At 40.9% G+C, this 14,581-nt stretch overlaps 1 protein-coding gene across 2 annotated transcripts in view; it reads left to right on the plus strand.

Moving 5' to 3' along the window:
- Positions 1 to 551: 551 nt before the first annotated feature.
- RERGL (RERG like) overlaps positions 552 to 14,581 on the plus strand; it is a 266,918-nt gene continuing 252,888 nt past the window's right edge. For both annotated transcript variants that reach the window (XM_078654390.1, XM_078654397.1), the window contains exons 1-2: positions 552 to 808; positions 1,353 to 1,409. In XM_078654390.1, coding sequence (XP_078510516.1) covers positions 757 to 808; positions 1,353 to 1,409 — 109 coding nt within the window. In that variant the 5' untranslated portion in view covers positions 552 to 756. The remainder of the gene's footprint in view (positions 809 to 1,352; positions 1,410 to 14,581) is intronic.

A 14,581-nucleotide genomic window follows, 5' to 3' on the forward strand; every position in this document is an offset into this window, starting at 1 on the left:
TGATTAATTGTGAAAGATTTGTAAACATGTTTTTATTTACTTATTTCAAGTTGTGTCAATGTTTTTTTTCCGATTACATGTGCGCATTGACTGCAGTCCCTCGCCTTTCTCCATTTTTATTTTTTTATTTTCGGCTCACCCCTGACTTGGAGGTAAATTACATTGCATACATGGTGTTTACAACAAAACCTCTACCTGAAACAGTGAACTGTTAAGCATTAGTCCAGCTACTTACCTGTCTTGAAAAAGGAAGCAGAGTTACAAGAAAAGGATTGGTGTCGGTCTATCCGATATCGAGTGAGCATTCAGAAGTTGCGGAGGAGTGTGCACTTATGGAGAGCCTTATGCCTCTAATTCGTATGTATTGGCGCACAGCCTATTTATTTCATCTGTTCTACGTTTCAGCTAACTGCTGCAGAAACAGCAAGCAATATTATGCTGAGTTGCTTAGAGAAGAAGAGATCAGTGGCTACGTCAAACTGATGTCATCTGCCTGGAAGCTATAAATACATCTAATGCTCAGGAGCGCTGCTAAAATGCCTAAAGTTTCAGTGCATGTCAGAACCCTTTCAGAACTCGAGCACAGTCACCGTGTGACCACCTGTGGATGTTTGCTGGTCTTCACGGGGATTAGAGTACTCACCGTTTCCGCTGACAGAGACTTTAAAAAAGAGCGTGAGACAAAGGCAAAGAGAGGAAGAGGGCGAAATGCAACCGAACATGTCATGCTGGCTATAAATCTGAAGGAAAAACAACATGAACGACATCAAGCTTGCTGTCCTGGGCAGTGAAGGAGCTGGAAAGTCAGGTACTTTTACACTGAAAAAGAGGATTATGTATATATATATTTTTTTATTTCCTTTTTTAATACAATTGTATTATCGTCATGGAATGTATGCCATGATAAAAGTTATGCACATAACTACAAAACTGTCAACATAGCAATGTTGGGCTAATGACTTTTTCTGCAAAAATGCAACATTAATTAATCCATTTCGTTCGTAATTGTCTGAAATCAGAGTGTGTTTAAAAGGCCCCCTTGGTGCTGAATGTTTCACAGTATAGGTGTTGCAGAAATCAGCGTCCTCTAACGCCCAAACACCAATGTTATTTGGAGGATCATCACATAGGACATTGTTTTTAAATACATCAAATCTTAGCAATTGTCTAGTTGTGAGTGAGCCGTGATAAGAGCTTTCTGTGGAAGGAGGAATTAGAGGGATTTTCGTAGTAACACTTGAACAATATCTTTCACCGTTCCTGTGACGCGTGAAGTGGTGTGCTCTGCACAATTATGAGCCACATTAGAGACCCCGTCTGGAAATGTTAATTATTTGTGTTTGCTTCCTCAGCCCTGACAGTGCGTTTCCTCACTCGGCGCTTTATCGGAGAGTATGCTTCTAATTCTGGTAAGCTTTCACTGCACAATAAAAAGCATGCCTGTCAGATATGTTTACAACACACATAGAACAACAAAGATATAAAGAAAGCAGTACTTAATAACCAATCTTAGATTAATTTGCATTTTTGTTTTGTATTTACTTACTATACGCATTACAATTAGAAACTGGCCCGGAACGGCCTGCCACTAGACATGTGATATAGAATTTATGGAATGTTCCTTACTGGCAGAACGAGGTCCCAAAAATTGGCGCACAGTGTGGGAGAAACGAAGAATAAGTAAGCATTGACTCAACTGGGATCAGGGCTCAGGTCTTCTCGATCAAGTATAGAAAAAAAAATGTTTTCTAACTCAAGAGGGACCGAATCTCCGACCTTGCAGTAAATAAGTGTTGGTTCCCAGCACGATTCCAGTATTGTCAGGCGTGCATTGTGATGCGAACACCATCGGTTAATACTTTTACGGCTGATGGAACACATGATATTAATTTGGAATGAAGTGGTTAACCTGGAAGTGAAAGGGCATATCCGTTGTCCCTTTTTGTGTCTAAAGACACCCTTGAAAAATGAAACTGTGAACTATAAACAATCTACTTGTGCCTTCCTGGAACTTTTCACAACTGAATGATGACTTCCTCTCAGGACGTTATATGTACATACTATTAATATAATGTGTCAGGCAAACGGAAAGCACAGGAGTGTGACAGGGCGACTAATTAAAGACCGCACCCCTTCGTCCTCTCGCATGAATTATTTACTGTATGAGTCAGCCAAGCCTCTCAGACAGCACCAGTTAGCTCACACTCCTTTAGTATAATGTCATATCCACTTAGCACCTCTTCTTTTAGTTCTGCCTCACAGTCATGCACATCTGTGGCACGGTGACACCGGTAAGTCTTCTAAAGAAGGGATGGCGTCTCAGGTTGCTCACGCTGGGACAGGGAGGCGACATCAGAATCAGCGGTCCCGGCAGGTGTGGGTTAGGCCGGACTGAAGTCCAGCTTTGACATGTGTTGCACATTGGATCAGCTGACTTGGAGGAGCATTGTTCTGCTTGGAGTGGCAGAGCACTCAGATTGTTCCCCCTTCAGAAAAAAGCAGTGGAAAGAAAGTCAGTGGGAGCTTTAACATTCAGAAAGGGGCCTATTTAGGATTTTGGTCGATTCTCAGATTGGGCATATAAGATAATTAGGAGTGGGCGCTGAGTGTCCTGTCAACCTAAACATCTGTTTGAAAGGGGGGCTTTGGAGCTTATCTTAATCATGTTTTTTTTTTTCATTCTATTTTCTTCTAAATGTATTTTACTATGGGTGGGTGCTTTGGCATTTGTGAGAGCAACACGAGTAAAAGGCATGAAAAGTGGAGCATATCTCTTCTTCCTCTTCTGACGAGGATGAGATTCAGCCTGGAAGAAGATCCAGGTCCATCTCTCCTAGTAGTTTGGTGCTCTGGTCATCCATCCAGGTGCAATAGATGATTGAGGCAACCACCGCTAAGGCATTGGATAAGAAGTCTTTGGAGAAGGAAGGAAAAGTCAAAAAGGGGAAATCTGATCCTTATGATCAACTTTCGTCAACATCATTTGAAAACAAAAGTTGCATGCATTAATGTTACCTTTGTAACTTTTTCTTCTTGGAAATCGGATACGAAAAGGTCTATACAAGAAGCCTATAACCTGGATGATATTCATAGAAAACATGCTGCACAATATTAAAGACACAGAGACTACTGCTAAATGTCTATACATTTTTGTATTTTTATTTTCTCATTACAGATACATTCTGGCAACAAAATGTTCATCTCATGAAAAAATGTTGTCTCTACTCTCTCCTGCCAAGTTACTATAGGCAAGAAGTTATGTCATCTTGTCTTTTTTAGATCTGGCATTAGCAATGACCTTTTGATTTTACTAAAATATGTATAATATAGTTACATATAGGTGATTTGAGCCACCTCTCTTCCTCGATTGGTCTGTTATTGAGTCATTCACATTTTCATCTTGCCTTTTTTAGATCTGGCATTAGCCATGACCTTTTGATTTTACTAAAATATGTATAATATAGTTACATATAGGTGATTTGAGCTACCTTGCTTCATCATTTGATCTGTTGTTGAGTCATTCACATTTTCATTCCACCCACTACAGCACATAGCATGGGGCAGTGGATCAACCTTCTTAAGCCACTTTAAGTGACTCTAATTTTCTCTCCCACAAGGAGCACATCCACACACAAACTAGTTCCCTTCAGTGCCAGTGTTTTTGCTTTTACTTCATAATTATTACTTTAGTGTTGCCTTTGTGTTAAGAGGTTGATGTAACAGCAAGTCACTTCTGATGCATATTCCATCATTATCAGATCCCATCTCCTGCCAATGCTTTGGTAATTTCCTTTTAGACTGTTTTAATGTTATGACTGTTGCCAGATCAGATGTGTCCATTTTAATCTGTTCAGTATTAAGTTATCTTTTTTCTTTCTTTCTTTCTTGCCGTCTTTAATTGTTTTCCTTCTTTCCTTCCCTTTCTTTCTTTCTTTCTTTCCTTCATTTTTCCTTCTTTCCTTCTTCCCTACTTTCTATCCGTCTGTCCTCCTCTTTCTATCTCTTGTTCTTTCTCTCTTTCTTTTATCATTCTTTTTCTCTTGCCTTCTTTAATCATTGCTGTCTTTCATTCCCTCTTTCCTTCTCTTGTACTTTCGTTCTCTTTCCTTCTCTCTTTCTTTCTTTCTTTCTTTCTTTCTTTCTTTCTTTCGTTCTTTCTTTCTTTCTTTCTTTCTTTCTTTCTTCCAATACCTGACTGATCAATTTTGTAGGTCTGTGTTAACAAAGACCTTTTGATTTTACTATTGTTAAGTGTATAACATAGTTACTCATAGGGTTTCGGCCAGACTTCACGGCCAGACTTCACCCATTAGCCTGCGGCTGGCGTCATTCAAATTTTTTTGTGACCACTTCATTAAGGCGTTTCAATTAATGGGGTCACCCAAAAATCCACAGATGTGAGTATAATGCGGGAATGAAAGAAAATAGGTCCGTGATTTCATCAGAAGCAGAATAAATTCAAAATGTAACTAGTGTGTGTTGCGTACATCTTCAACACTGGTATGCTAATACCCTCTGTGGAGACACTATGTTCCAACAGTATATACAATAAATGTAAACCAAAAGCATCAAAAACAGTTTTCATCAAAGTAAAGTCTGTTTATTATAAATATAGAATCCAAATCACAATATAGATATTCAAAAAAGAGAAGGTTGTAAACGGGGAAAAGACGAGATAGGTGTGCTCGTGATAGATAAGTGCAAGTGAGAGTGACTGGTTGGAGGAATACACAATTCAAATAATTTCAAAAGAAGACTGGTAACACTGGCCATTCCAAGAAGACCTGTCCAAAAAGTAACATTTATACAATACAATTCTTATATACAATTTATATGCAATAATGCAACGTCAGAATATGGGCTTGGGGGAGGATGGTACAGGTCTCGTATGGGAGTAGAGTGTCGATGTTTCAACTCGACTAACGCAAGGAGGGTGATTTGTACCTCAGCTGCGTGTCTTCTTCAGGACGGGGTAGGGCAACCTAATCCATGTGCCGCAACGGCAACAGGTTATGTTGAAAATTCAACCAGGTGTGTAGAACATTCCACCAGGGTCAGTAATATCCCCTGGTCGCAGTGGCTTCTGCTAGCAAAACAATTGAAGGGAGTTCTCTAAACTGTCTTGTGAAGTCCTCTAGTACAGCCCTAGAAATGGGCATCCAATTATTGAGTACAGCCCGAATCAATCGGAAAGCTGATAGGAAGAGCGCGAAGCGCTTCACGGAAGTCCTGCTGCCCCACTTAAGTCCTGCTGCCACTTCATTAAGGGGCAGGGTATCAGCCCACTTCAGCCATTGGCTGATGTCACTACAAGTTGAAACATGCTTCCCTTTCACAAGGAACATAGCCACACATAAAGCTGTTCCATTCAGTGCTACAGAGACTATGGTATTGTGTGCATTTTTTAAGGCCGACAACATTTTTTTCCTGCAGAAAATGTTTATTTATTTTTTTGTTGATGAAGGCCTGGCATGTTCCCAAAAAATAAGGTTTTGCAAAAACTATGACAAAACAAAACAAAATAATTGCCAGAAGGCTGTGTGGCCAACAACAGACCTATTGGTTTTGCCAATGCTTGTCAACTATGTCAGTCAGATTTGAGTGCCTGTCTCCAGTGGGAAATGTAAAATGATGGACCCCTCTACAGAATGTGTTGCCGGGGCCCTTGAGACTTCAAAACCTCATAGAAATGGATGGCCCTTTCATTGAATGGGGTTCCCATTAGAGAGTAGTGGCCCCCTATGTCACCGAACCTATGGAGGTCTGCTCTATATCCCTGCCTACCACCTACCCTCTCCAGAACCTTTCCTCTGAGAGAAGAGAGGCTATTCACTGATAGTGGTGACAGCAGCATGCCAGTCAGTGAATGAATACTTTTTTTGTAAAGAAAGTTGTCCTGGCACTAATAAGTGTGTCCTACTGCTTCATCTGCTATCTCCCCTACAGATGCTGAAGCAAGCCAGTTGAGCTTTGAATTCAAAAACCCTAATCATCTCCTGTTGCTTACTTTGTGCGAGTGTTTGCTGGTACTTGGTGTCATCACTCATTTCTGCACACCAAAACCTTTTTACATTGATGTTTATCTACTCAGTCACAAACTTGTACACTAACACAGTCCACCTCGCGTTGGTGCTGTGCTGTGTCTACCTCGCTATGGCAATGATTTCCCTTACTGGGTATTTTTAAAGCATGCTCTATTCCTACAGAGGCTGAACTGTGGCCTACCATTCTACGGACCAGCCAAGCAAAGGAGACAGAGATGAAAATGGTGATGATGTCATCAGTGATGTCACCAATGATGTCATTTGAGATGTCATGAGTGATGTAATAGAACATGTCATGAGTGATGTCATATGTGAGGTCAGAAGCAGTGCATAGCAGGGTCGCAACTTATAGTGAGGTCTGCTAACTATAACTGGTTATATTTCAAAAAGTTAATTTTGCCACTGATAAATTCACCTAACTATAATGTTACTTTAACCTTTTTATTTGTGTATTTTGAAGTTTTGTTTTACCCGAAAGTAATATTTAATTACCATACGTATATCCAACCCCATGCTGTGCACGGCTAAATGGCCTTCAATGGCCCAGGGTGGGCTCAATGGGGCGTTTTGAGACTCGGGGAGAGAGGGCTACGTGGCCCCCTCCTCGTTTTGTAAAATGACAGCCCTGGGGCCTTTAGAGGCCCCTGGAGGGGGCTGCATGTTTCCTCCCCATATAAACGAATTTTGGCTCCAGGGTGAGCCACCCGGGGGCAATGGAGGCTGATGGAGGGAAGCCGCTCTGCCCCTTTTGTCCTAACATGCACATTTTTGGACTGGGGACATTAATGGATCACGAAGCAGGGCTGCACGGCCACCTACCATTTCTTGATGATTGCGGCCACGCAGCCCTATACCCTTTATGAATACAGTCTTAGGGGGGGGGGTCTCCCTTGCGCATAAACCTAATAAATGCGGCCTGCCCACCATTTTGTTTTTTTGGGGTTTGTTTTGTTCCCATGGGAGTGCAATTGAACTGCAGCATTTCCTGCTGATTGTTTTTGCTTTTGGACAGGGGACCAAGTCCTCTAATGGCTGCCAGAAACATTTTTAGCATGTTGCTGGCAACCAATCAGAGCGCTTACTCCCAAGCAAGTTGGCGCAAGGGAAATAAAACCCTTGGCCAATCAGTATACTCAAGTTTTTAACCTGTTGAATAAAATAATATCCCAACGTGTTGAGGACAGGGGTCCAAATCCTGTAATGGCTGACAGCAACATTTTTAGCATGTTGTTGGCAGCCAATCAGAGCTCTGACTCCCAAGCAAGTTGGCCCAAAGGTCATAAAACTCTTGGCCAATCAGTATACTCAATTGTTTAACCTGTTGAATAAAATAATATCCCAACACGTGTTTCACTCTCATCAGAGCTTGTCAGAGAAGTATAGCTCTGCTCCAAAACAAGGGGGCACCCAGTATAGGTTAAAACCAAGCACTCACAAACGTAGATTCCCATATCAATTATGCAAAACAGAGATTGTGTAGTCCATCCAAGTTTAGGTGGAGAGTGAAAAGCTAGAGACAACTTTGTACTGTGTGGTACAGACTCTCTCTCAAAGGTTTTTAATGGAGGATTGCAGTTTCAACTAAACCAGTTCAATCAAATTAAAACTTTGGCATGCCATCAGTGTACTTCTTTGCTAAATTACTTGAATTATTAATCTGTATGAGGAATTTACTTTATAATTTGTAATCATTGGTTGAATCCTTATGTGTATAATTCATTTAAACATATTCAATATTTGTAAATACTCTGTGATTACATGTTTTGATAGGGCAGAATTTGAGTGCTTCCATAGAAAAAAAGGGACCGCTCCCCCCCTGGCCTCCTCCATGCAGCTGTGATTAATTTTGCTGTTTATTGTGCTGGCTGGGCCAGTCGCAGCATGACTGCGTAAACCTGACCTCTATGGGATACAGATATATCATTTTAATGCTGCGAAAGGGACTCACATAACTGGATAACATATGGTATTGTTTTGTTATTGGCAGAAGCACAGGTGGGTAGAGGGCAGTTTTGCGTTTGAGAGCAGTATGGGATGCCCAAGGCTACACTAATTTATATGGACGTTTAGATCTGACTTCACAGTTCAGCAGTGGCTTGACCTGTTATGTGATCAATATCAAAGAGCTTTCAGAGTACTACTTTGAGAGGGGGGCCAGTCTCTACCCAAAAGTTGGTTTCTCTGAGTATAGGATTTGAGTGGACCAAAAGTGTGTGTTCCCACTAGGAAGATTGTTTGTATTGAAAATCTTTGTTTGTGGCATACTTTATGCTCAATGCAGCAGGACTGAGTTGGTTATGGTGGCTAGTCAATGATCAAGGCTATAGACTTGATCTGTTTATTATGATGACTTTAGGTCTAACATATTTATTGTGAAAAACATGTCAAGATAAATAGAGATTTAAGTGTGGATCGTTATTACACTATATTTTAACCTCCAGGTAGGTATTTTGTTAAATGGAATCTCACAGGGAGAAACATCCATTACGAAGCAGTCATTACAACAACCTACCTTTACAACGCAACTGCCTTTACATCGCAACTGCCTTTACATCGCATGCCATTATAATGCATGCCATTACAACGAATGTCACTACAATGCACGCCATTACAACGCATACCATTACAATGCATGCCATTACAACACATTATAAGATTTCTTTAGTATTAGGGTGGGTATGGGTTTTGGGGTACATGGGAATAGCAATTTTTACCCCTACACTATCCAAAACTTTCCCTACTGTTGCACTCACTGGAGTGGAAATAGTAATTTTTACCCCTACACAATCCAACACTTACCCTACTGTTGCCCTAAAAGTATCATGTGTTGTAATGGTATGCGTTGTAATGGTATGCGTTGTAATGGAATGCGTTGTAATGGTAGATATTAAAAATGCATTGTAGTGGCATGCGTTGTAAAATCATGTGATGTACTGGAAGTTGAGATGTAAAGACTGCGTTGTTAAAGCATGCTTTGTAATTGCGTGCGTTGTAAAATCATATATTCTCTCACAGATTACCATAGTAGGGAAGATTATTGTACTGGTTATCCCAGGTGACAAACTATGAATACAGATGCTTTATTGTGTAAGAATCTTTGTTAAATCCTCTTAGGAGAGATAGCATTTTATTAGTTTTGCAGACCTTTCTAATTTTATGACTGCAAGCCTGATGGTTCCTTAGTGGTAAAAGCATACGCTCAAAACTGTAGGCCTATTTTGGTTATGGTAACAAGCTTTAGGCCTGATTGGTGCATTGGGGACAGCCAGAATCCATAGACCAGGCTGCTTATTATGAAATGTTATGATAAATACAGTTTGTCTAGCTCATTTATTGTGAAAATGATTTGTTAGAAACCAGTATGTCTTTAAGAGTTTATTGGTATCACATTATATTACAGGCTATAAAGAGGTATTTTGTTGCATGTAATCTCACAGATTACTGTACAGGGCAAGAGTTTTGGTATTTGGTGTAGGCCACTCACCCTGTCAAACCCTGTGGTTTTTCACTGAGATTACTCTTGTTAAGCCCTGATAAGAGGGGTTGTATATTGTTTTGCAAGCTTTATTCTTCTTTTTTCATTTTGTAATTTTATAACTGTATAGATACTGGTTGCCTTTTTTATGTACATTGGAATAGGCTGGTGACTTGTAAGGGGTAAAGCCAACAGTAAAGAGGATAGGCTTCATCTGTTCATTGTGAAAAGTCCTGTCTTATTTCATAGGTTTGATCTGTTGGGTATGGCAAAGCCAGTAGATCTGAATTACTTAATGTGAAAAGCACATGTTAAAAACAAAATGTTTTTATGTGTGGCTGGTGATTACAATGACCTAATTGCTGTAATCAGGTATTTTATTCATAAAATCATGCAGATTACAGTGGTAAGCAAGGGCTCTAGAGCTCTTCCTGAACAAACGGTGGGAAAAGAAGATATGCACTGAAGTAAACCATGTCAGGCTCTTTTAGAGGATATAGTATTTTGTTTTGCCAACTGTAGATTTGTGTACATTTGTAATTTTATCAAAGTACCTTCTCCCTTAAACAAGAAAAAAAGGCCCTTTTAGAGGATATAGGGGCCAAATGTAGGTCGCCAAATACCGGTCGGTAACGGCCGATTTCGGCCATTACCGACCGGTATTTGGGATTTGACATGTAGGTGGCCTTAATGTTACAGAATCGGTATATTTACCGATTCGGTAAATTTACAGAATCGGTAAAATACCGAACCGGTAAATTTACCGATTCTGTAAATCAATATGTAGATGGCACTGTAATCAGTGCCACAGGCCCTTACCGAATCGTTATTTACCATGGAATACTATTCCATGGTAAATAACGAATTTCAGTGTACATGCACATGTGTGCTTGTACACCTGTGCCATGTGGCACACAGACATGCCCTAAGGGCATGTCTGTGTGCCACATGGCACACAAGCCAGAAACAGGGGTGCAACAGGGTGTCAAAGTGGCACCCTGTACCCCTTGTAAAATCGGTAATTTTACCGATTCGGTAATTACCGAATCTGTATTTGCTATGGAATCCTATGGGCTTTAAGGCCCATAGGAATCAATGGCAAATACTGATTCGGCAATTACCGAATCGGTAATTACCGAATCTTACCGATTCGGTATTTTTACCGAATTTTTTACCTACATAGCAATTTCCGAATAGTAAATACCGAATCGGTAAAATTCAGTATTTACCATTCGGTAATTTGCTATTACCTCTAGGCCATAGTATTTTGTTTTGCCAACTGTAGATTTGTGTACATTTGTAATTTTATGACTGTATGCCTGATGGTTGCCTTGTAAAACGCTTGTACTCAGTATAGTAGGCTTGGGTTTATTATAGTGACACACCACTGACAAAGGCTGTAGGCTTGATTGTTTATTATGAAAAGGTATGATGAAGGCAGTAGGCCTGATATGTCAACTGTGAAAAGCATATGTGTAAGAAAATGTGTTATTAGTTGAGAGGCGTGAACCACAAAAGTTGCTAAATAAACTTGTGCTTATCCCTCCTGGTAACTTGACACAAAAGGAGTAAGACTTAACTTGGAGGTAATGTGCAAAGAAGTAATGCAGCACTCAATAGTAATAAAGTGAAAACACAACACAAGAAAAATCCCAATTCAATTTAGAAAAAGAGAGTTCATTTTAATCAATCAAATGACTCCAAATTGATAACAGTCGAAGTAGTAGAACTGAAGATAAAGTTTTAGATGAAAATAGTGGCAAAAATTACAAAGCATCACTCACGGTTATCTGGTCACGTTGCACTGGGGAAAAGTCACAAGTACAGGCCGACTGTGGTACATACAGGGACCAGATTCACCCCACTGAAGAGTTACCTTCTCAAGTCCTTGTGAGGAGCCCCTGTTCACATTTGTGGGGGCTGTGAGGAGATCATTGTCTTGCAAGGAGATGGTTGGGCATTGCGAACAGTCACTGTTGTAGAAAGAAGAGCTGGTCGCCGCTGGAGCTTTGCATTGAATGGGAATGCAGGCTGTCGCTGTTAGGCCAAATTGCAGGTATAGCTGGAGCTTCACTTTGGCAGTCATCGCGGATAGTCGATGTCGGTGTGAAGAGCAGGTCCTACTGCAGTTTAGAGTTGGCGTTCATCACAGGTGGTCATCGCAGGTGCTTGATGTGTTCAAAACTTCTGTATAATCTCCTTGAATTTGGGCAGACAACTCTGATGCCAGCCAATGGTACAGGACTTGGGGGATGCCTCTTGGGGATTAGGACTCACTCCAGTAGAGGTCAGCAGCATAGATCAGGCAGGTTCAGGTAGGTCCCATTGGCACTGGTCAGCTGGGCAGTTGTTTTGTCCCTGTTGCAGGAGGACAGTCAGCTGACCCTTGAAGTCATTTTTGAAAGCCTGGGTTCAAAGCAAACAGGTCCAGTCTTCCTTCTTTAGACAGCTGGGCAGTACTTCCACATGATTCTGCCATACCATCAGGAGTGTCCTGCTGAGAGGTTCTGAAGAGGCCATGTTTATCCAGAATGCCACTCTGTGGGTGGTGGATGCCCCTGTTACCTAGTTTGGCTCCAATCTGTCTAAGGCAGAAAAGGGTAGAGAGGTCTAGGTGTGAGCAGCATTTGTCAGTGGCAGGACTGGCAGCCCTTTGAAGTCAGGAGGGGGGTTGGAAAACTATGAGGTTGCCTTTCATCAGGGACTCTGAGCACAGCCCTCCAAAACATCCTGCTTAGGAGAGCACGACTTGCCCCACACCAAAGGCCCTTTTTTCCACAGGTCTGAAAGGAATACAAAAAACACCACAGGATAGCCATTCACAATCATGTGACTGTGGGCATTGGCTGAAAGGCACATTTGGGTGAGGCAGAACAATTCCAACTTTCCGAAAGTAGCATTTTCAGAATAGTAACTTAAAATCTGACTTAGCCAATAAAGAGGATTTTAAATTAGTATTCACTTGAGAGTAAATAGCATTTCTCTAACTCGTCCCAAGCTGAAGTTATTGCTTATTATGTGTATTAAGGTTACCCAGTGTTAGTCTATGGCAGAAATAACCTTTCACCGGTGAAAAATGTTGTTAGAAGTGTTTTTTACATCCAGGACATGTAAAACATAAACCACATTCTTTTTAAATACTGTGCACTCTGCCATAGGGGTTGCTCGGGCCTACCATAAGGGTGACTTAAAAGTATTAAAAAGGATGGTGTAAGCCTTGCAAAAGGTTTATTTTGCCAGATCGAAATGGCAGTTTAAAACTGCACTACATGCTTCAATGGCAGGTCTGAGACATGTTTTGCAGTTCTTCTTCAGTGAAGGGCACAATGGGTGCAACTGCCCACTAATACCATTTAATTTAAAGAGTCTGGGTTTATGCAGTATGTTATGTTATACAATATTTGTAGAGCACATCTTTCACTCCAAGGAGCATCATGGCACTAAGCAGCTCACTAACAGACTGGGTAGCTGAGACTGGAAAGGGATTTAGATGAGTGATTTGCATGGAGCGCCACGGGCTGTAAAAATCCAGGTTTTTACAGTCTTCCTGAAAAGGGTTTCTGACTAGATGAAACATAGGTGATTGGGCAGTTGGTTCAAGGCCTTAGTCCCTATCACTGTAATTGATTTTCCCCCTTTTTAGAAATATCTGAAGACAGGGGCTTTCAGTACGTTAGCGTTGGATGATCTGAGGGTACGGCGTGGCACATAACATGCAATCCTTGGCAGAAGGTAGTGAGGGCCTGAGGAATGAATAATTTGAAAGGTAATTATCAAGATCTTAAACAAGATTCTTTTATGGATGGGTAGCCAGTGAAGAGCTTCCAGTGCGGCGAATGCTGATGAGCTCTTGGGCCATTTTAGTACTAGCCAGGCTGCAGCGTGCTGTACCATCTGTAGTTTGTGTAAGACCAACTTATTAGCTCCTGCATAAAGGCTGCTGCAATTGTCCAACCCAGAGGTGATTGGGGCCACTGCGACTGCCTGACTGTCTGTCTTGCCATACATTATAGTAGGGCAAAGAACTTTTTAAATGATTTTATCAGATGAAAGCAAGTTCCAGCCACTGCTAGGGATTGCTGATGGAAGGATAGTGCTGAGTCAAATTTTCCCCCCAGATTCCTGGATACTGTACTGTATTGTGGGGGGGATGTTATAGGGCCACCAGAGGCTAGGGGAGAAGATGTTTCCTTTTCCTAGTGACATGATTTCTCTTTTTTATGAGTTGCATTTTAAGTGATTTGTTTTCATCAAGGAAAGACTCCAGTGAGGCATTGACGGAGGTTTTCCTTAGCCAATGTGGAATTTGTATCTAAGACCGGGACTAGCTGCATATCGTCCCATTACTAGGGACATTAAAACAAATTAGGTGGGCTAATTAGGTGTGCAACGTCCTAATGCCAAAAATTTAATTCAGCAAAAAACTCGGGAAATTAAAGCAAAAAGTATGGAAGTACACCACTTCAAGGATGTCAGCTCTAACAATATGTTAAAGGCAATAGTCAAAGTGTGTAAAGTTACGACTGCGAATTAAAGCCTACTGATTTTAGTGATGGTTACACTCTCAGACAAACCATGGGTATGGAAGATTTGCACTGTGAGGATTTTTGATAGACTCTGTTTAGAGATATAGTATTTTGCTTTGCTAATTGTAGTTTTTTATACAATTTTATGACTGTATTCCTAATGGTTACCTTGTGAGTAAGTTTACACTCAGTACAGTACAGGCCTTATTTGGTTTTAGTGATAAGAGAATACCAGCTATAGGCTTGATTGGTGTGCAGTGAAATGTTGTGTCAGATGTCATAGGTCTACTCTGTTTATTATGAAAAGGTATGACAAGGACAGTAGGCATATTTATTGTGAAAGCATACATTAACACCAATAGGCCTCTAACAGTGGATTGTTATATTACGTTACAGACTGTAGAAAGGTCATCTCACATACAATCTCACAGATTATCATAGTAGGCAAGGACTTTTCTATTGATCAACCACTCTGTCAAACCCTTTGAAGAGAATTTTACTGCGATTGTTTGGTCCTATTCTGCGGTGGTGTATAT

The sequence above is a fragment of the Lissotriton helveticus genome, chromosome 1_1 (assembly GCF_964261635.1).
Source record: "Lissotriton helveticus chromosome 1_1, aLisHel1.1, whole genome shotgun sequence".
Lineage (NCBI taxonomy): Eukaryota > Metazoa > Chordata > Amphibia > Caudata > Salamandridae > Lissotriton > Lissotriton helveticus.